Consider the following 22,950-nt stretch of genomic DNA (forward strand, 5'->3'; position numbering starts at 1 on the left):
TGAGAGGCAGAGACCTCTTGTCAACAGAAGGAAATATTTGTAATTCGGAGTTGAACTGTGAGGCCCTTGGTGTTTCTCCTGCCTTCATGGCCCAACTAGGTAATATCAGCAGTGCTGGGGAGGGGGAGGTTAGGCGGGGGGGGGGGGGGAAAGGATGGGTCCTCGGTTGTTTTCTTGCAGGCCTTGTTTTACCCAACTGGGTAACCTCATCAATCCTAGCAGGGTTTGTTGCCTGGCATGTACGACCAACTCAGACCAACAAACTAACAACACACCAATGCAGCGTAATTGGGGAACCAAGAACGCTCCCACTGACAGGACCAGCAACCTGCAAAAAAGGGCAACAAGAATGATCAAGGGAATGGAGCCCCTCCCTTATGAAACCAGGTTGCAACGCCTCGGTCTCTTCAGCCTTGAAAGACGGCGTTTAATAGGTGACTTGATCGAAGTGTATAAAATCCTGCATGGGATAGAAAAGGTGGATAGAGAACAATTATTTTCTCTATCACACAATACTAGGACGAGGGGGCCCTCCCTAAAGCTCATAGGTAAGAAAGGGAGGACAAATCAAGGGAAATATTTCTTCACCCAGAGGGTCCTTGGTTTATGGGATTCCCTTCCAGAAGAGGCCGTGACAGCTGTCAGCCTGGGGAACTTCAAGGCAGGATTAGACAGATTCATGGATGCCAAGTGTATCGGTGATTGAAACGGATGTCCAAGTGCTGCCTCTGTTGGTTGAGGCAGGCAGGGTTCCCTTGAGTACCATTTTTTGGGGGTCAAGGGAAAGGGAGGGTCTTGCCTTCTCTTTCTACTCAAGATCCCCCTAAGGACAATTGGTGGGCCACTGTGGGCCACAGAATGCTGGACTCGATGGACTTTGGCCCGATTCAGCATGGCTCTTCTTAGGTTCTTATGTTTATAAACAGAGAGAGCAAACCCCACACACCCTTCAAGCACTGATGATGTTACCTACTTGGGTCATTCAAGAGAACAGCCAAGCTCAGTCAGCATCTCTGTGTTAGATTTCATGTGAACAACTATAATAAACTCGAAGTTTAAAACACTCCTGGTGAAAAAATAATCACAGCACCACCTGCAGAGCCCATCAAAAAATTCCATAATGCTTTTATTAGAAGAGATTATATGCCTTATGTTTTATTCACCTACACTGCCCCCTCCAACCCACCCCCCCGCCCTCCCTTCTAAACAATATGTGTCTTAAGCTTCCACCAGTTTGGAGCCGAACAAAGTGCTGTCTTCTCTTTACAAGGAACACAGTATGTTCAAGTATCTCGTACACACACACACACAAAGAAAGGTACACAGGGGTTTTACAATAAGCTAAAAGAATTCTACATACGTACAAAAGGGGGAGAGGGGAGAGGGGAGAATAGGGACGTGTATATCAAAAGGTCTTAGGGAGGTTGCTGACAGCTGCAGGGGCTGCTTCTGCTTCGGAGGTCCTGTGTTCGGGTGCTGAAAAGACACAACAGTTATTATTATTATTATTATTTATTAAATTTGTATGCCAACCCTCTTCATAGACTTGGGGCAGCTCACAACAATAGTGGCAAAACAATATGTAATACAAATCTAATAATTTAAACTAAAAAACCATAATTTTAAAACATGCACACAACCTACCATACATAAACAATATAGTGGGAAAGTTATCTCAGTTCCCCCATGCCTGACGGCAGAGGTGGGTTTTAAGGAGTTTACGAAAGGCAAGGAGGGTGGGGGCAATTCTAATCTCTGGGGGGAGCTGGTTCCAGAGAGTCGGGGCCACCACAGAGAAGGCTATTCCCCTGGGCCCCGCCAAACGGCATTGTTTAGTCGACGGGACCCAGAGAAGATCCACTCTGTGGGACCTAATTGGTCGCTGGGATTCATGCAGCAGAAGGCGGTCCCGGAGGTATTCTGGTCTGATGCCATGAAGGGCTTTATAGGTCATAACCAACACTTTGAATTGTGACCGGAAACTGATCGGCAACCAATGCAGACTGCGGAGTGTTGGTGTAACATGGGCATATTTGGGAAAGCCCATGATTGCTCTTGCAGCTGCATTCTGCACGATCTGAAGTTTCTGAACACTTTTCAAAGGTAGCCCCATGTAGAGAGCGTTACAGTAGTCGAGCCTCGAGGTGATGAGGGCATGAGTGACTGTGAGCAATGACTCCCGGTCCAGATAGGGCCACAACTGGTGCACCAGGCGAAACTGGGCAAACGCCCACCTTGCCACAGCTGAAATATGTTTTTCTAATGTGAGCTGTGGATCGAGGAGGACGCCCAAGTTGCAGACCCTCTCTGAGGGGGTCAGTAATTCCCCCCCCCCCCCCCAGGGTTATGGATGGACAGGTGGGATTGTCCTTGGGAGGCAGAACCCACAGCCACTCCGTCTTATCCGGGTTGAGTTTGAGTCTGTTGCACTCAAAACAATGGTTCCCCATTTCTGTAAGGCACAAGAGGGGGAAGCCCGGCACCTTTGCCAGAGCACCTGCTGTGGAAATGGGAAAACCCAAATATACATATGGGGAGGTCAACGTGAGAGAGAGAATGCGGCTTCTATTCTGCTAGACCAGTGTTTCCCAACCTTGGCAACTTAGAAACATAGAAGACTGAAGGCAGAAAAAGACCTCATGGTCCATCTCGTCTGCCCTTAGACTATTTCCTGTATTTTATCTTAGGATGGATCTATGTTTATCCCAGAGGCATGTTTACATTCAGTGACTGTGGATTTACCAACCACGTCTGCTGGAAGTTTGTTCCAAGGATCTACTACCCTTTCAGTCAAATAATATTTTCTCATGTTGCTTTTGATCTTTCCCCCAACTAACTTGATATTTGGACTTCAACTCCCAGAAATGTAGAAACTGGATGGTGGGGAACGGAAGGATTTATGCACCTTGAAGACAAGTAGTCATTTGCATTCTTTTAGTGCAGTGTTTCCCAAGCTTGGCAACTTGAAGATATTTGGACTTCAACTCCCAGAATTCCCCAGCCAGCATTCGCTGGCTGGGGAATTCTGGGAGTTGAAGTCCAAATATCTTCAAGTTGCCAAGCTTGGGAAACACTGATCTAGACGTTCGGGGTAGTGGCTTTGCCCTTGTCCTGCTTTCGGGGGCTGAGAGAGAGAGAGGGGGAGTGGTCCAAGGTCAGGTAATTGCTTCATCCCTAAGGCAGGAAGAGAACTCGCAGCCTCCTGGTTTCTAGGCCCTGTGCTTTTCAACCACCACACCAAACTGGCATTGCTGGGTTTATACAAGTTATTGTTCTGGGACTGGCAGAGAGTGTCAACTAGTTTGGGCCAAAGGTCTTTCTCAACTTACTTGGGTCTGATGGAATTGTCTTCATGCAACATGGATGTTTAGCCAACTTGGTTTCCCCCACCCCTCCGGCCGTGGGACTTTGAACAAGCAAGGATCTACCTGAATTAGCCAGCTTGCCTTGGCTTGGCTGTACGTCTATGATGATGCATTCGTCGTCGTCTTCTTCCTCGGTGTCTGCCTGAAATCCATCCATCTCCGTCATTTCCGCCTTGAAGAAAAGAGAGGCGGGTCAAACATTGGTGTCAGCCCTCCCAACTTGGGAAGGAACGACTCTCGAGTCCATTGTTAGCGAAAATATACTCTACTATAATGCCCAGTGGTTACTCCAAAGCAAAGCTGGATTAGTTTTTTGCGCCCAAAGTAGATTGCAAAATTGGACCGGGTCTTACAATGACCTATTTGATGACTGTCATGACTTTACAGCAGGGATGTCCAACACAAGGCCCTCAGACCAGGTCTGGTCCATAGGGTCCTTATATCTGACCTGGGGAGGGGGCACCCTGGAAACAGCGAAGCACTGGACCCCCAGTGCCTCTGCCAGCAAAAACAGAGCTCCGTTTTCACCTGCAGAGGGGGGCAGGAGGCCATCGCAGCCAAAAAGGGAACTCGGGAGCCCATTTCTGGAATCAACTCCCCCTGGAGATTAGAACGCCCCCCCCCCCCACTCCTTATTTATTTATTTATTAGATTTGTATGCCGCCCCTCTCCGTAGACTTGCCTTTCGCAAGTAACTTAAGACCCACCTTTGCCGCAAGGGATGGGGTAACTGAGATACTCTGAGCACATATAGTTTTATGAATGGTATGATTGTATTGAATGGTTCTTAATGAAGGGCTTTTTAAATATTTTGTTTCTTTATAAACACAGTAGTACCTCGTGATACGAACCCGTCATACAAACTTTTCGAGATACAAACTTGGGGTTCGGAAAATTTTTGTCTCTTCTTACAAACATTTTTCGCCTTACGAACCCGCCACCTGAACGCTAAACCCGGACGTTCGGCAAAAGTTCGGGTTCAGCGTTTGGGTTCGGGAGGCTGCCGAGAAGCCCAACCGCCCGGCTGTCACCTTGCCAGAAGAGCCGCAGAGCTGTCGGCCGGTCGAGAGGCTCAAACAGAGGTGGGGAATCCCAATAGGGAATTCCATGGGTGGAGCTTTGACGTCACAAAGACGTCCTTCCTGGCCTGCCGAAACGTGGAAAATTTTTTTTTTTTTTGCTTGTATGCATTAATTGATTTTACATTGTTTCCTATGGGAAACATTATTTCGTCTTACTAACTTTTCGCCTTACGAACCTCCTCCCGGAACCAATTAAGTTTGTAAGATGAGGTATTACTCTATTGGATTTGTATATTGTTATGATTGTTGTGAGCTGCTCAGAGTCTCCGGAGAGGGGCGGCATACAAACCTAATAAATTATTATTATTATTATTATTATTATTTTCACTGGCAGACTGCTTGGACACCACAGGCGCCCTCTGACATGAGTGATGTCAAGCTGGCCATGCCCACCATGGCCTCACCCACCCTGGTCCCTCGAAGTCAAACACAACCCTGATGCGGCCTTCAATGAAATTGAGCGAAGTGTTAATACTACTTTATAAGGCCTTGGCAAGGCCGCACCTGGAATTCTGCATTCAGTTTTGGTCACCAGATTACAAAAAAGATGTTGGCAGCATAAGAGTGACAAAGATGATTAGGGGACTGGAGGCTAAAACATATGAAGAACAGTTGCAGGAAATCTTCGGAGAGGGGCGGCATACAAATCTAAATAATAAATAAATAAATAAACTGGGCCTGTCTAGTTGAATGAAGAGAAGGACCAGGGGAGACAGGATAGCAGCCTTCCAGTATCTCAGGGGTTGCCACAAAGAAGAGGGAGTCAAGCTATTCTCCAAAGCACCAGGCGGTAGAACAGGAAGCAATGGGTGGAAACTAAACAAGGAGAGAAGTAACTTAAAACTAAGGAGAAATTTCCTGTGGAACCGCTTGCCTCCAGAAATTGTGAATGCTCCAACACTGGAAGTTTTAAAGAAGATGATGGATAAGCATTTGTCTGAGGTGGTGTATGTAGGGTTTCCTGCTTAAGCAGGGGGTTGGACTAGAAGACCTCCAAGGTCCCTTCCAACTCTGTTATTCTGAGTTTCACACCCCTTTTCTATGTTCTGGCACATGTACCTGCTGGCCAGCTGGTCGTTGTGTGAAGGCCAGTTGGCTGCTGTGCATGCATGCGACGGAACCCAGAGGAGCAGCTGCCAAAGGCATGCATGTCTACAGAGAGGGCTCTGCATCACAGTCCGATGTAAATTAGACAGACCTTCTGGAATTGGAGAGCCAGAATTTCCACCAGTCGGTAAACAAAACACGAAGCAAAGGACGAGGGTGGCACAGCTTGCTAATAACCAGTGGGGGATGGGGAGTTCCTAGAAGCCCATGCTTACCTGCTCGGTGCCCGCAGGTCTCCTCATGAACTTGGTTATTGACATGCTCTGTGTTGACTTCCGTTTTGCGGAGACCGGGGGGGTCTGGGTCGCCGGGCCTCCCTGCAGAGTGCCCGCCGCTTCTTCCTTGGCCACGGATGGCAGCTGGGTGACGTAGTTCCACTGACAGGGCACGGGCAGATGCTCCTGGCCAAAGTTCTCCAGGACCTCGGAGTGCACGTACCAGCACATCCGATACTCGGGCCTCTTCTCGTAGACGGAATTCTCGGAGATGATCCTCTTCAGCCGGGCCTTGGAAGGAACGGCGTTCTCGCAGGACGGCAGAGCCTGGCCTTGTTGGGAGACTTTGGGGCTGGCGTCTCCGCTGCCCAGGGAGGAGGCCGGGCCGTTGGGGTCTGAGAGTAACGCCAAGCGACAGCATTCCTGGAACTCATGAATAATTATCTTGCTTCCATTCACGTTGCCGTGAAGTAGAGGGAGAAGCTGGGCCAGAACTACAAGGGGGAGAAAAGCAGGACCTTAAGTTACACTGAGGACATCTCTGGCTGGTGGAACAACAGAGGTCACCAGAAGGGACCCTGGAGGTCTTCTAGTCCAACCCCCCGTGCTCAAGCAGGAGATCCTATAGAGCAGTGATGGTGAACCTATGGCACAGGTGCCACAGGTGGCACGTGGAGCCATATCTGCTGGCACACGAGCCGTTGCCCTAGCTCAGCTCCAACATGCCTGTTTGTGCCAGCCAGCTGATTTTTGGCTCACACAGAGGCTCTGGGGGGGCGGTTTTGGCTTCCAGAGAGCATCCGGGGGGGGATGGGGAGGACATTTTTACCCTCCCCCAGCTCCAGGGAAGCGTTTGGAGCCTGGGAAGAGTGAAAAAAGAGCCTACTGGGGCCACTAGAAACATAGAAACATAGACGACTGACGGCAGAAAAAGACCTCATGGTCCATCTAGTCTGCCCTTATACTATTTTCTGTATTTTATCTTAGGATGGATATATGTTTATCCCAGGCATGTTTAAATTCAGTTACTGTGGATTTATCTACCATGTCTGCTGGAAGTTTGTTCCAAGCATCTACTACTCTTTCAGTAAAATAATATTTTCTCATGTTGCTTTTGATCTTCCCCCCAACTAGCTTCAGATTATACCCCCTTGTTCTTGTGTTCACTTGCCTATTAAAAACACTTCCCTCCTGGACCTTATTTAACCCCTTATCATATTTAAATGTTTCAATCATGTCCCCCCTTTTCCTTCTGTCCTCCAGACTATACAGATTGAGTTCATGAAGTCTTTCCTGATACGTTTTATGCTTAAGACCTTCCACCATTCTTGTAGCCCGTCTTTGGACCCGTTCAATTTTGTCAATATCTTTTTGTAGGTGAGGTCTCCAGAACTGAACACAGTATTATTCCAAATGGGGTCTCACCAGCACTCTATATAGCGGGATCACAATCTCCCTCTTCCTGCTTGTTATACCTCTAGCTATGCAGCCAAGCATCCTACTTGCTTTCCCTACCGCCTGACTCCACTGTTCACCCATTTTGAGACTGTCAGAAATCACTGCCCCTAAATCCTTCTCTTCTGAAGTTTTTGCTAACACAGAACTGCCAATGCAATACTCAGATTGAGGATTCCTTTTCCCCAAGTGCATTATTTTACATTTGGAAACATTAAACTGCAGTTTCCATTGCTTTGACCATTTATCTAGTAAAGCTAAATCATTTACCATATTACAGACGCCTCCAGGAATATCAACCCTATTGCACACTTTAGAGTCATCGGCAAATAGGGAAACCTTCCCTACCAAACCTTCCCCTATGTCACTCACAAACATATTAAAAAGAATAGGACCCAGAACAGACAGGCCATTTCTGGCCTTCAGAGGGGTAGGGGAAGCTGTTTTTGCCCTCCCCAGGCATTGAATTATGGGTGTGGGCACCCATAGACGTGATAGCACGTACACATTCTCTTTTGGCGCCCCGGGGTGGAAAAATGTTCACCATCACTGCTATATCATTTCAGACAAGTGGCAAGCAAACGGGAAGAAGTTGATTCACTTAGCAACCCTGTTCCCAACTTCGACAACTGCAGAGATTCCCTTAACAATTATGGCCACAAAGGATGTAAAAGAGGGCAGAATTCACTTAACAATTACAGTGGTACCTCAGTCCTCGACCACAATTCGTTTTGGAAGTGTGGTTGAGAACCGATTTGGTTGAGAACCGAAACAATTTAAAATAAATTCCCCCTCTGCAGTTGTCTCTCCCTCTAGCTTGCCTGCTTCTGTCCCCATGTGTCTGTCTCTCTCTCTGTGTAGCTTGCCTGCTTCTGTCCCCATGTGTCTGTCTCTCTCTGTGTAGCTTGCCTGCTTCTGTCCCCATGTGTCTGTCTCTCTCTCTGTAGCTTGCCTGTTTCTGTCCCCATGTGTCTGTCTCTCTCTCTCTGTAGCTTGCCTGCTTCTGTCCCCATGTGTCTGTCTCTCTCTCTGTAGCTTGCCTGCTTCTGTCCCCATGTGTCTGTCTCTCTCTCTGTGTAGCTTGCCTGCTTCTGTCCCCATGTGTCTGTCTCTCTCTGTGTAGCTTGCCTGCTTCTGTCCCCATGTGTCTGTCTCTCTCTCTCTGTAGCTTGCCTGCTTCTGTCCCCATGTGTCTGTCTCTCTCTCTCTGTAGCTTGCCTGCTTCTGTCCCCATGTGTCTGTCTCTCTCTCTCTGTGTAGCTTGCCTGCTTCTGTCCCCATGTGTCTGTCTCTCTCTGTGTAGCTTGCCTGCTTCTGTCCCCATGTGTCTGTCTCTCTCTCTCTGTAGCTTGCCTGCTTCTGTCCCCATGTGTCTGTCTCTCTCTCTCTGTAGCTTGCCTGCTTCTGTCCCCATGTGTCTGTCTCTCTCTCTGTGTAGCTTGCCTGCTTCTGTCCCCATGTGTCTGTCTCTCTCTCTGTGTAGCTTGCCTGCTTCTGTCCCCATGTGTCTGTCTCTCTCTCTGTGTAGCTTGCCTGCTTCTGTCCCCCATGTGTCTGTCTCTCTCTCTCTGTAGCTTGCCTGCTTCTGTCCCCATGTGTCTGTCTCTCTCTGTGAAGCTTGCCTGCTTCTGTCCCCATGTGTCTGTCTCTCTCTCTCTGTAGCTTGCCTGCTTCTGTCCCCATGTGTCTGTCTCTCTCTCTCTGTAGCTTGCCGGCTTCTGCCTTCAGCTCTCTCGAGTGTTCGAGTTCCAAATATTTGTTCGGATTTTAGGGCAAAAGTTTCTTGAATTTCCTGGTCGAATACCGAATTGTTCGAACTGAGAAGCGTTCGAAAACCGAGGGTACCACTGTACCTTGTTTAGCAATAGAAACTTTGGGCTCAACAGAGGTTGTAAGTCGAAGACTACCTGTACAGTAGTCCCTCACCTATCGCTGGTGTTACGTTCCAGACCTCGCCGCGATAGGTGAAATCCGCGATGGGGAATTTATCGACTGATAGTACTTATTTAAGTATTTATATTGTAATTGTTTGGTAAGTTTTCATTGTTTTAAGTGTTTATAAACCCTTCCCACACAGTATTTATTTTAGATGCAGTATTTAAATACAGTATTTACAATTTTAGATTTATTTTTATTTTTTTAAACCTGCCGATCGAGTTCGGCGGGCTGTTTAAATCTGCCGATCGACTTCCTCAGAAACCCGCGATGAAGTGAAGCCGCAGTAGGTGAAGCGCGGTATAGCGAGGGACTACTGTATTATAAAACTGATTGCTACTTTAGACCTTCTCTTTGACGTCAAAAAGTAAATCCTCAACGTAAGAAACCAAAATGAATGACGCTTCATCCATTCACTCCACATCCCAGGAAAGACCCTTGTTCTGGGAAGGGGACCCTGGTTCTTTTTGCTCCCGCCACCCGCCGCTTACTTTGCTGGTCCTTTGTTTTCTTTTTGTGCTCTTCTCTATCAAATCTTCCTCGCCAAAGCCGGAATCCAGGAGGGAAGCTGAAAATTGCTGGAGGATTCCCATTTCTGCCGTCGTGACGGCCCCGTTCTGCTCGCTTTCCCCAAATGCAACCAATCTTCACCGGCTGCAAGACGCGGAATCTCTTCCCCTTGGTAATCAGCTCGTCCCACTCCTTGGCTTTCAGCTTCTGGCGGGCTTTGTAGTTTTCGGGATCACATTCCTGGATAAGGAGGGAGGGGGGGAGATGAAGTTAACAATAGCCTGCTACCGCACGAATCCCAGCGACCAATAAGGTCCCACAGAGTTGGCCTTCTCCAGGTCCCATCGACTAAACAATGCCGTTTGGCGGGCCCCAGGGGAAGAGCCTTCTCTGTGGCGGCCCCGGCCCTCTGGAACCAACTCCCCCCGGAGATTAGAACTTCCCCCACCCTCCCTGTCTTTCGTAAACTACTCAAGACCCACCTTTGTCGCCAGGCATGGGGGAGTTGAGATATTCCTTCCCCCGAGGCATTACAAGTTATGCATGGTATGTTTGTGTGTATGTTTGGTTTTATAATAAGGGTTTTTAGTTGTTTTATTAATTGGATTGTTACATGTTGCTTTTTATCATTGTTGTTAGCCACCCTGAGTCTGCGGAAAGGGGTGGCATACAAATCCAAATAATAATAATAATAATAATAGCCCTTAGACTTATAGACCACTTCACAATGCTTTTGCAGCCCTCTCTAAGTGGTTTACAGAGTCAGTCTCTTGCCCCCAACAATCTGGGTCCTCATTTAACCCCCTTCAGAAGGATGGAAGGCTGTGTCAACATTGAGCCTAGTGAGATTCGAACTGTCAAATTGCAGGCAGCCCAGCAGTTAGAAGTAGCCTGCAATACTGTACTCTAACCACTTAGAACACAAAATACTTCAAGAAAGTATGAGATAGAGAGATCTGGCCCACAGAAATCGCCGAGTTGTAAAATTAGGGGCAAAACTCACTTAACAAGTTCTCTCTCTCGTCTCTCCATCCATCCATCCATCTATTCATTTATTTATTGGATTTGTATGCCGCCCCTCTCCGCAGACATTGTTTAGTTGACAGGACCTGGAGAAGGCCCACTGTGGGATCTAAGATGGTCGCTGGGATTCGTGCGGCAGAAGGCGGTCCCTGAGATAATCTGGTCCAGTGCCATGAAGGGCTTTATAGGTCATAACCAACACTTTGAATTGTGACTGGAAACTGATCGGCAACCAATGTAGACTGCGGAGTGTTGGTGTGACATGGGCATATTTAGGGAAGCCATGATTGCTCTCGCAGCTGCATTCTGCACAATCGAAGTTTCCAAACACTTTTCCAAAGGTAGCCCCATGTAGAGAGCGTTACAGTAGTCGAGCCTCGAGGTGATGAGGGCATGAGTGACTGTGAGCAGTCCATGTAGGGCCGCAACTGGTGCACCAGGCGAACCTGGGCAAACGTCCCCCTCACCACAGCTGAAAGATGTTTCTCTAATGTGAGCTGTGGATCAAGGAGGAACGCCCAAGTTGCGTACCCTCTCTGAGGGGGTCAATGATTCCCCCCCCCAGGGTTATGGATGGTCAGATGGGATTGTCCTTGGCAGGCAAAACCCACAGCCACTCTGTCTTATCCGGTTGAGTTTGAGTCTGTTGACACCCATCCAGACCCCAACAGCCTCCAGGCACCAGCACATCACTTCCACTGCTCTTAGCAACTGTAGTCGTAAATCTAGGACTACCAGCTGAGGTAGATCAACATCTACTGCCTAGGTCATTTTCCCAGCCTCCTGGCCTTAGGAAAACACACTTCCCCTTTGGAGCTTACTTCAGTCACGCCTTCATCCTCTGAAAGGTATCCATGGGGAACAAAAAAGCCGTCGTCATCATCTTCGTCCTCTTCCTACCATCTTCTTCCTCATCCTGATTGACAAACAAACAGGGAGAGATTACAAGGCAGCTTTGGAAATTTATCTTCCTTCTAAGAACAACTTCAGTGGCAGATCTTAAAAAAAAAAAAAAAAGGGGCTGGTTGGGGAGGAAAGGCCATTCTCAGTTGTGCCAAGACGTTTGTGGGTATTTTTATATGTTCTACAAGATTATGCACAAAAATGGAAGGACATTTTCATCCCCACAATGGACGAGTGACTGCGAAAGTTGATGGAGTTAGCAGAGATAGCAAAATTGACTGTTTTGATCAAAGACAAAAAAACCAAACCCACAACTGTATTTTTCAGAGTATACAGTGGTGCCTCTACTTACGAACTTAATTCGTTCCGTGACCAGGTTCTTAAGTAGAAAAGTTTGTAAGAAGAAGCAGTTTTTCCCATAGGAATCAATGTAAAAGCAAATAATGTGTGAGATTGGGGAAACCACAGGGAGGGTGGAGGCCCTGTTTCCTCCCAGGAGATTCCTAGAGGAACCACAGAGGCTTCCCCCCCCTTTTCTGGCCCTGTTTCCTCCCAGGAGATTCCTAGAGAGGCCTCATGGAGTCTTAGCCCTGCTTTTTCCGGTTACATTTTCAGAGGCTCCGGTTTTAAGTGCAAAATGGTTCTTGAGAAGAGGCAAAAAAATCTTGAACACTCGGTTCTTATCTATAAAAGTTTGTAAGTAGAGGCGTTCTTACCACTGTACCTCCCCTCTTTCTAAAAGAGGCTGAAAATATAGGTGCATTTTATACTCCGAATGTAGCTTGTTCAAAGCTATTTTTTCCAGCCCTAACGAGGTGCTAACAATCTTTCTGGCTCTTCACAGCTTGTTTTCATTGCTACTCCCTCTGAAAAAGGTTTTTTCAGCTCTAACGAGGTACAGCTTGCAAGATTTTTTAATTGCTACTCTTCCCAAAGTTTTTTTTCAGCCCTAAGTGTTTGCACGCTTGATTTCATTGCTACTCTCTCCAAAGAAGATTTTTTTCAGCCCTAACTAGGGGATAAAATAATGTGCTGAAGCTGACCAGACTAAGGACGCTAGCCAGAGGAATACCTGGTAGGCAGATTCCTACCCCCAATTTTCCTCCCCCCAAAACTAAGGTGTGTCTTAGACTTCAAAAATAGGGTACTTTCATTTCTAATTGGAAACAGCTTCTGGACTTTGTGTTTGAGATGGGAGCGGAAATGAAACTTTTTGGGTTTTGCCAATGCAATAGGGTTGTTGTAGTAGAAATGGCTAGTTTATATTATTATGGAAAAGTAAAAAGTTGAGATTTGATGCCATTACCTTATTTTACTGCACCAAAGAGAGTTAGAACTCCATGCCTTTCCCCCTTTCTTCTCTACACTTTTATTTTCCTCTTTCCCTCCCTTATTTTCCCTAATACAGTGATAACTCATCTTACAAACGCCTCGTCATACAAACTTTTCGAGATACAAACCCAGGGTTTAAGATTTTTTTGCCTCTTCTTACAAACTATTTTCACCTTACAAACCCACCGCCGCTGCTGGGATGCCCCGCCTCCGGACTTCCGTTGCCAGCGAAGCGCCCGTTTTTGCACTGCTGGGATTTCCCTGAGGCTCCCCTCCATGGGAAACCCCACCTCCGGACTTCCGTGCTTTTGTGATGCTGCAGGGGAATTCCAACAGGGGAATCCCAGCAGCACAAAAACGGGCGCTTCGCTGGCAACGGAAGTCCGAAGGTGGTGCTTCCCAGCGAGGGGAGCCTCAGGGATATCCCAGCATTGCAAAAACACAGAGGTCCGGAGAAGGGGTTTCGAGGACTTTGGTGTTTTTGTGATGCTACGATTTCACTGATGCTCCCTTCGCTGGGAAACCCCACCTCCGGACTTCCGTTGCCAGCAAAACACCCGTTTTTGCGATGCTGGGATTCCCCTGCTGGGATTTCCCTGCAGCATTGCAAAAACACAGAGGTCTGGAGGTGGGGTTTCCCATGGAGGGGAGCCTCAGGGGAATCCCAGCAGTGCAAAAACGGGCACTTCGGCTGGCAAAAGGGGTGAATTTGGGGCTTGCACGCATTAATCGCTTTTCCATCGATTCCTATGGGAAACATGGTTTCATCTTACAAACGTTTCACCTTAAGAACCTCATCCCGGAACCAATTAAGTTTGTAAGACAAGGTATCACTGTATTTGCTTTCACGTTTTATAATTAAAAACTGTAGACATGATACTGAAAAAAAAGCAGGTCTTGGGGTATGTGCCATTTCTGAAAGAACTGCATCTCTCACATTTAGGGATAAATTTCCCCTTCTCTCCTCCCCACCTGCCCCCCTCCCAGCCTTCGGGCATATCAGAACTCAAAGGGCAAAGATAGATTCCAATTATGGGGCCGCAGCAGTTGGAAGAAGTCACAAGTCAGAACTGGTTTGACTCACAAGAAGGACTTTCATTGCAACCACCCATCTATAGGGTGCTTTTCACCCCCAGACATCTGGATCATGATGTCTGTTGTGGTAGGCTCTGGACCAGCTCCTGCCCCAGGGAATGTGGAGGTGGAGGCAGGGGAAATGTCAACATGTCCTAGGCCTGTTTTGTTGCCGGCAGAGTCAGGTAGTGCAGTGTCCTCAGACGAAGAAGTTGGAGGTGGCTTGGAAGAGGGGGGCTTGGCACACAGCCCAGGAAGCCAATCTCCATTATCTTCGGTCGATTCGGATGAGGAAGTGTTAGACCCACGCAGGCGCAGACTTATGCATCGAAGAGACCAATTGAGGACATATTACAGGAGATAAGAGGGGCCACCTGTGTTTGGGTGGGGCTCCAGCAATTAGAGCTGCTGATATAAATAGCAGCGTGCTGGCTTGGCTGTTGTGGAAGATTATCTGATCGTTGTTCTTCAGGACCGTGTCTCGCTGTGTCTGAACTTTGTTTGTGGATTTTTCACGCCTTTGGCACCAAAGCAGAGTAAAGTGTGTGTGTGTTTCACCTCGTAGGAAGAAGGAGGGCTGTGACGTTTCTTCACAGCTACTAGCTAAGTACTTAAGGACTGATTAAGGGACTTGTAAAGCCGACAAGGTTGTTTTGAGGGGGAGTGCTCTTTGCAATACAAAAAGGGTGCTTTGTTTCTTTTGAATTTTGGGATAAAGGACATTGTTTTGAATTTTCAAATGTGTGTGTGTCTGAAATTTGTACCCGTGAATTTTCAGGAGGCTTCTACCAGAGAGCCCGGCAGAACAATGTCAGGTCAAGATTAATCCTGCTGGAGGAGCCAGTTAGGTGTGGGAGTTAAGGCCTCTAGCAAGAAAGCAGGAGACTGTGAGTTTTAGTCCTGCTTCAGACACAAAACCGACTGGATGACCAGTCAGTTTCTGTCAGCCCTAGGGGGGAGGCAATGGCAAAGCACTTCTGAAAAACCTAATTAAGAAAATTGTGGAGGCAATCTCTCATAATTGGACACAATTTAATATAAGGGGGGAAAAAACCCTTTCTGTCTATTTCTGTTAAACACTATTCCAACCGTCTTCTCCCAGAAGATGAGGGTATATGGCGACCAATTCCATGCCTGATTCCAGATGTTTCCTGCAACATTTCAATCACTGCATGGTCTTCCCAAGGGTTTTGTCATTGAAGGAGAAGCACGCTGCTGCTTCGGGGAAAAGGCTTAGTCTCTTACCCCTTCGCTGTGAGAGAGGGACTCCCCCGGTTCCTCCTCCTCCCACTCTTCATCGCTCTCAACTTCGTAGTCCAGGAGCTTCTGCAGGGAAAGAAGCAAGACCAGGCAAGCTAAGTAAGGCAGCTTCCAGAAGGACGGTGCAATGGGGTGGGTGGGGAGAGACACTGATTTCAAACAACAACAACAACAACAACAATAATTATTATTATTTATTGGATTTGTATGCCGCCCCTCTCCGTAGACTCGGGGCAGCTAACAACAATAATAAACACAACATGTACAATCCAATAATAAAAAATAACTAAAAACCCCTATTATAAAACCAAACATACACACAAACATACCATGCATAACTTGTAATGGCCTAGGGGGAAGAGCTATCTCAACTCCCCCATGCCTGGCGGTATAAATGAGTCTTGAGTAGTTTATGAAAGACAGGGAGGGTGGGAGCAGTTCTAATCTCCGGGGGGAGTTTGTTCCAGAGGGCCGGGGCCGCCACAGAGAAGGCTCTTCCCCTGGGGCCCGCCAAACGACATTGTTTAGTCGACGGGACCCGGAGAAGGCCAACTCTGTGGGAGTTGCTGGGATTCGTGCGGTAGCAGGCGGTTCCGGAGGTAATCTGGTCCATTGCCATGTAGGGCTTTAAAGGTCATGACCAACACTTTGAATTGTGACCGGAAACCGATCGGCAGCCAATGCAAGCCACGGAGTGTTGAAGAAATGTGGGCGAATCTTGGAAGCCCCACGATGGCTCTTGCGGCTGCGTTCTGCACGGTCTGAAGTTTCCGAACACTTTTCAAAGGTAGCCCCATGTAGAGAGCGTTGCAGTAATCGAACCTCGAGGTGATGAGGGCATGAGTGACTGTGAGCAACGACTCCCTGTCCAAATAGGGCCGCAACTGGTGCACCAGGCGAACCTGGGCAAACGCCCCCCTTGCCACAGCCGAAAGATGATGTTCCAATGTCAGCTGTGGATCGAGGAGGACGCCCAAGTTGCGAACCCTCTCTGAGGGGGTCAGTAGTTCCCCCCGCAGGGTAATGGATGGACAGATGGAATTGTCCATATTAATGGCAAAATAGAAACACGGAACCCTAGAACTAAGAAGGAACCTAGAGGTCGCTGAATTCCAATACTTGAGGGGCTGCCACAAAGAAGAGGTGGAGGTCAACCTATTCCCCTAAGCACTTGAGGGCAGGACAAGAAGCAATGGATGGAAACTAATCAAGGAGAGAAGCAACCTGGAGCTAAGGAGAAATTTCCTGACAGTTAGAACAATTAATCAGTGGAACAGCTTGCCTCCAGAAGTTGTAAATGCTCCAACACTGGTGGTTTCATTTATTTGTTACTTCATTTCAACTCCTACACCTTCCTCATTTACTCTTTCCTTATTCTTCTCTAAACATTCATAACACTTCTCCTATGCTTTATAACATTCTGTTTCGGCGGCCTTTCAACATCTTTGAAGAAGACAGGTGAATTAAGGTTCTCAGCTTACCGTGTCTTTGGCCCAAGGGTTCCTGGGCCTTATTGCAGAGGTCTTCTTGTTCCATGTGCCCCAGTAGGCAGGGCGGTGATTCTCACAGAACTGCAGGAGTTTCATTCTGCCAAATCTCTTCCTTTCGGGCACGTCTTGAGCCTGGCTGCTACTCACGATGACCACCACATCGCTGTTGAACCAAAAATAAAAATAAGGCGCTCAGTCTTTGGTATCAGCCACTGAGGTTGCAAGACACGGGGGGGAGGGGGGGGGAGGAAGGTGGGATGAAGGGGGCTGAAAGTCTTCCTTGATCTCCATTGGAATGAAGTTCCTAATTAGCACTAGGATAATCTTTTTTATTATTATTATAAATTTTATTTAAATACAACAAACAATACAAAACATAAACATTTAAAAAAAGAAAAAATGGACGAGTGTGAGGCAAATCTGTATGAGGGTTCTATGTACACATTCTGTTGCCTGTCCCCCAACACTATATATAAGGAAGAAATGGCAGTTGCAAACATTCCATATTTACAGCAGCACGAAGCTTGAAACTTCAGCCTGATGATGGTGAATGTGATTTCACTGAAACGTCGCATAGACACTCAAAATATTACACGGGGCAAAACCCGAACCCAGAACAATCTACATATATATAGAGTAAATGCACGTGTTGCAGAACATAAGAATACCAAAACCGTCATACCTGTACCCGTGAAAATCTACAAAAACATATATGTATGTGTGTGTGTGTGTGTGTGTATATATATATATATACACACACACACACACACACACACACACACATATATATATATATGACGGTCTTGGTATATTTGGGTTTCTTCCCGTGTAGGATTTGGAAATTTCTGGCGACGTTTCGACGAGGTCCCACTCGTCATCTTCAGGCTGGTGTTTCTGTCCCTGTTCTAGGGCGAACACAGCGAGACCTGAGCTGCCTCCTTTTAAAGGATATATATATATATCCTTTAAAAAGTAAGTCTTAATTTGTATAGATAATCTTAAATCTCCATATTTCCATTGAACATTTCCACCAGGTAATTACTCTTTATATTTGTTAATTTCATATACTGTGTCAGTTTGACCTTTTCTCTAACCAGCAGTAAAATAAATCCCAACAATTTCTCCCTTAGACTATCCACGACTGACCTCTCCAGGTTCCTAAGAGGTCAGTAAGGGGCGTACATAAGTGCACTAGTGTGCCTTTCGTCCCCTGTCCAATTGTCTTTCTTTTCTCTCACTTATCATATATATTTTCTTCCTTTCATATATTTTCTCCTCTATTTTTATATATTTTCTTTATATATATTATTTCATGTCTATTCTCTTCTGTATGTATTGGACAAAACAAACAAACTAACAAACAAATAAATAAATAAATTGTAAAATACAATTTAAAATTTAAAAATCTTCCTTATTTTTAAGTTCTAATGTTAAGATATTAGAGAAAATTACATCTTATGCAGGGATGGACCAAAAAAAAGGACCTTTAACCACTTCCATAGAAAAGCTTCAATTAAAATTGAACTGGTGAATTATGTCAAAGATAAAAAGAGTGAGTGAAAGTTAAGGAAATGTGTGTGCTGCAAACCACACTACATCAAAGAGGAATGGGGAAAAGGGGGGAGATGAAGCAGTGAGGGGGAGGGAGGTTTCTATGCTGGATGCATAGAAATGCCAGAGGCCCCCTGCCATGAAAACATCTGGGCAGGATGACTAAGGGTTATGGGATCACAACAGCACACCCTCTAACAGAGTTGTGAGTGCACAGCGAGTGTGCTTGCAGCCAAGACAAGCTGAAGCTCAAAAGTCGAGTAAGGGGGCGACATTTTGAAATGAGTCCTCGCACCCGAGCGATCTACGCAGTGTATTCTCAACATCAGGTGAATATATACTGCTCAAAAAAAATCAAGGGAACACTCAAATTACACATCCCAGATCTGAATGAATGAAATATTCTCACTGAATACTTTGCTGTGCAAAGTTGAGGCTACACAACAGCACGTGAAATTGATTGTCAATCGGTGTTGCTCCCTAAATGGACAGTTCGATTCCACAGAAGTTTGATTGACTTGGAGTTATATTATGTGGTTTAAGTGTTCCCTTTATTTTTTTGAGCAGTATATTTCCACAAATGGCCTATGGAGGTTCTCAGTCATCCATGTCATGGCTGTCCCAGAGGTGTTTGTTTGTTTGTCAAGAAGCAGAATATCACTCCAAGTAAATCAAAGGTCTGTGAAATCAAACTGTCCACTTAGGAAGCAACACTGATTGACAATCAATTTCATTTTGTTGTCAGCACATTTAACTTTATACAGGACAAAGTATTCAATGAGAATATTTCATTCATTCAGATCTAGGATGTGTTCTTTGAATGTTCCCTTAATTTTTTTGCAGTGTATATAGCAGTGTTTCCCAACCTTTTTTGAGCCGCGGCACATTATTCATATTTTCAAAATCCTGGGGAACACTGAACGGGGGGACGGGGGCACGCGCGGGGGGGCTAAAGAAAAGTTTGGACAAAAAAAACCCCTCTTCCTCCATTTCACTCTATTTCTCCCTCCCTCTTTCTCTCTCTCTCTTCCTTCTTTCCCTTCTTTCTCTCTCTCCATCCCTCTTTCTTTCTTCCTCTCTTTTTTGCTCTCTTTCTCTCTCCCTCCTTCCCTCCCTCTATGTCTTTCTCTCTCCCTTGCTCTCTCTCTGCCTCTCTTGCTATCTCTCTTTCATTCTATCTCTTTCTCTTTCTCTCCCTCTCTTGCTATGTCTCTTTCTTTCTCTCTCCCTCTCTTTCTATCTCTTTCTCTCTCTCTCTCTTGCTATCTCTTTCTCTCTCTCTCTTGCTATGTCTCTCTTTCTCTCTCTCTCGGGCTGGGGGTGGGGGCTAAAGAAAAGTTTGGACAAAAAAAATATCTCTTCCTCCATTTCACTCTATTTCTCCCTCTTTCCTCCCTCCCTCTTTCCATTGTATCTCTCCCTCCCTCTTTCCTTTCTATCTATTTTCTTTCTATCTCTCCCTCCCTCTTTCCATTGTATCTCTCCCTCCCTCTTTCCTTTCTATCTCTCCCTCCCTCCCTCTTTCCTTTCTATCTCTCCCTCCCTCTTTCCTTTCTATCTATTTTCTTTCTTTCTATCTCTCCCTCCCTCTTTCCTCCCTCCCTCTTTCCTTTCTATCTCTCCCTCCCTCTTTCCTTTCTATCTCTCCCTCCCTCTTTCCTCCCTCCCTCTTTCCTTTCTATCTCTCCCTCCCTCTTTCCTTTCTATCTCTCCCTCCCTCTTTCCTTTCTATCTATTTTCTTTCTATCTCTCCCTCCCTCTTTCCTCCCTCCCTCTTTCCTTTCTATCCTTCTCTCCGTCCCTCAGCGGCGGCAAAGAAGAAGGAAGGCAGGCTGCAGAGGGCACCGAGGACAAGAGCGCTCGCTCGCTCCCTCGCCCTCTGACTTCCCTCCCTCGCTGCTGAAGGGACGAGCGCGGGCACGAGCGCGCGCGGGCCCGTTGCAAGAAGTTTTTGTTTGTTTTTTTCCCTTCCCCCGGCTCACGGGAGGGAGAGAGAGAGAGAGAAAGAAAGAGCGCAGCCAGGGAAAGCAGCCTCGAACCGAGTGCGAACTGCAGGATGCGGCAAAGGACTCCTTGCCAACCAAAAAGGGGGTGGGGGTGGTGAAGGCAAAGCCTGGGAGGCAGGGAAGGGAAGAGCGGGAGACCCCCAGACAGAACGGCCGAGGGGAAGGAAAGACGGAAGGAGGGAGGGATTGAGAAGCGAAGCCAGGGAGGGCTGAGAGAAAAGGGGAGCGGCACGCGCGAGAGAGGGGTGGGGCGGGCATTCCCGAAATGGACGGAGAAAGCCCTCTCTCGCAGCGAAAGCGCTCCCAGCCAGGGGGCTGCGAGAGAGGGCATTCTCCGTCCGTTTCGGGAAAGCCCGCCCCGGCACCCGCAGCGCCCCGCCCAGCTGGAGCTTCCCTAGGAGCTCTGCGGTACACTGGCTGTGTCTTGCGGCACACTAGTGTGCCATGGCACACCGGTTGGGAAACGCTGGTATATAGTATATATACTGTATATTATATAGGACAATAATCTCTACACAATCCAAATCACAAATACAATGCCAAATATCAAATACAAACCAGATACATGAGCACCCCGCTCTATACACACAGTAAAGACTAGATGGACCATGAGGTCTTTTTCTGCTGTCAATCTTATGTCTCTATGTAAATATCAACAATAGTCTCCCAAACAGGAACTCTGTTAGCTCCCTCTTGTGGCCAACAGGCACACTTCTCTTAAAGATATATCACTTAAACATACATTGATAGTTAATATGTATTGTAACCCAACTTGGTACTGACGCAAAGTGTTTTGCTGAAGCTACATCTGTCCTCCTTTCCAAAAAAGAGTAACTAACCTATTAATTTCATCATCGCTGGGGCTACAGACGAGGGTAGGCTCCGATTTTCTAGCATCCCGGCCCTTCAGCTCTTCCAGGAAAGAAGTCTCGCAGCCCTGCTCCTCCACGGAGCGGTCCATTTGATCAGAGAGCTCCTGGTCGAAGGGCACCCGGCAAAGGGGAGCAAGGACCATGTTCTCCTTGATCTCAAAGGGAGCAAACTTCCCACACCAGCCTGCCAGTGTCTGAAAAGAAAGAGGACGGCTTTATTATGTGGTTCCCCTTTGGAACACAACGTACAATGGAAGTTTCCCCCTTGAAGGCCAGAAAAACCACACACTTAAAAAAATATATGTAGATTGCCATTCTGAGGCCAGCGTTTGGTTGCTTGAAGTCCAAACCAATGAAGCACCACATCACAGCCATGTTATGTTATTTTTTAACTGCAAGTTCTAACACAGAGGTCTTCAAACTTGGCAACTTTAAGACTTGTGGACTTCAACTCCCAGAAGTCCACAAGTTTGTCCACAAGTTTGAAGACTTCAACTCCCAGAAGTCCACAAGTTTGTCCACAGGTTTGAAGACTTCAACTCCCAGAAGTCCACAAGTCTAACAAAGGTGCAAAGGATCTTCCTGGCTTGCAGGATTTTTTCATTGCTACTTCCTCAGAAGTAGGGTTTTTTCCCATCCTAAGTCTTTGCAGGCTTGTTTTCATTGCTACTCCCTCCGAAGTTTTTTCCCCCCAGGCTTGCATTGGCTGCCGATTGGTTTCCGGTCACAATTCAAAGTTTTGGTCATGACCTTTAAAGCCCTACATGGCATTGGATCAGAGTACCTCCGGAACCGCCTGCTACCGCACGAATCCCAGTGGCCGATAAGGTCCCACAGAGTTGGCCTTCTCCGGGTCCCGTCGACTAAACAATGTCGTTTGGTGGGCCCCAGGGTAAGAGCCTTCTCTGTGGCGGCCACGGCCCTCTGGAACCAACTCCCCCCAGGAGATTAGAACTGCCCCCACCCTCCTTGTCTTTCGTAAACTACTCAAGACTCACTTATACCAGCAGGCATGGGGGAGTTGAGACACCTTTCCCCCAGGCTTTTTTATACTTTGTTTTATGTTTGGTATGAATGTGCTGTTTGGTTTTTAAAATAATAATAGGGTTTTATATGTTTTTTAATATTAGATTTGTTCCACTATTATATTGTTTTTATTACTTTTGTGAGCTGCCCCGAGTCTATGGAGAGGGGCGGCATAGAAATCTAATAAATAATAATAATAATAATAATAATAATAATAATAATAATAATAATAAAAATTAAAAATAATAATGTGCTGTAACTGGCCAGACTAAGGACACTAGCATATTCAGACTCAGTTGAAGAGCAAGAAATAAACTTCTGCTGCCTAACTTTCCAAAAGAAAGACACAAAACCTGGTAGGCAGATTTTCCCCCTATTTTTCTCCCCCAAAACTAAGGTGCTTCTTATACTATGAAAACTACAGTATTTTATGGTATTACCCAGGGAAAGTACAAATAGTTTTTGTGTGCATAAATATTATTTATTTATTAGATTTCTATGCCGCCCTTCTCGAGGCAACTCAGAGCGGCATATATACATCAATGTATACAAATACACATAAAGGTATACAAATATACAAATATACATTTATGTATACAAATATACATATACAAATACAGTGGTACCTCGGTTCTCGAATGCCTTGGTTTTTGTACATTTCGGATACTGAACAAAATTTTTGGCAAAAATTTGCTTCGGTATCTGAACAAAAATTCGGATACCGAACAGCCATAGAAAATTTTG

The 22,950-nt window shown here is 46.5% G+C and overlaps 1 protein-coding gene across 1 annotated transcript in view; it reads right to left on the reverse strand.

Moving 5' to 3' along the window:
- Window positions 1-1,314: 1,314 nt before the first annotated feature.
- CHAF1A (chromatin assembly factor 1 subunit A) overlaps window positions 1,315-22,950 on the reverse strand; it is a 45,040-nt gene continuing 23,404 nt past the window's right edge. Inside the window, 11 exon segments of the mRNA XM_070744285.1 lie at window positions 1,315-1,476; window positions 3,429-3,537; window positions 5,770-6,263; window positions 9,651-9,680; window positions 9,683-9,789; window positions 9,791-9,909; window positions 11,514-11,588; window positions 11,591-11,608; window positions 15,247-15,327; window positions 16,743-16,914; window positions 21,148-21,374. Coding sequence (XP_070600386.1) covers window positions 1,406-1,476; window positions 3,429-3,537; window positions 5,770-6,263; window positions 9,651-9,680; window positions 9,683-9,789; window positions 9,791-9,909; window positions 11,514-11,588; window positions 11,591-11,608; window positions 15,247-15,327; window positions 16,743-16,914; window positions 21,148-21,374 — 1,503 coding nt within the window. The 3' untranslated portion in view covers window positions 1,315-1,405.

Source organism: Erythrolamprus reginae, chromosome 1 (assembly GCF_031021105.1).
Source record: "Erythrolamprus reginae isolate rEryReg1 chromosome 1, rEryReg1.hap1, whole genome shotgun sequence".
Taxonomy (NCBI): domain Eukaryota; kingdom Metazoa; phylum Chordata; class Lepidosauria; order Squamata; family Dipsadidae; genus Erythrolamprus; species Erythrolamprus reginae.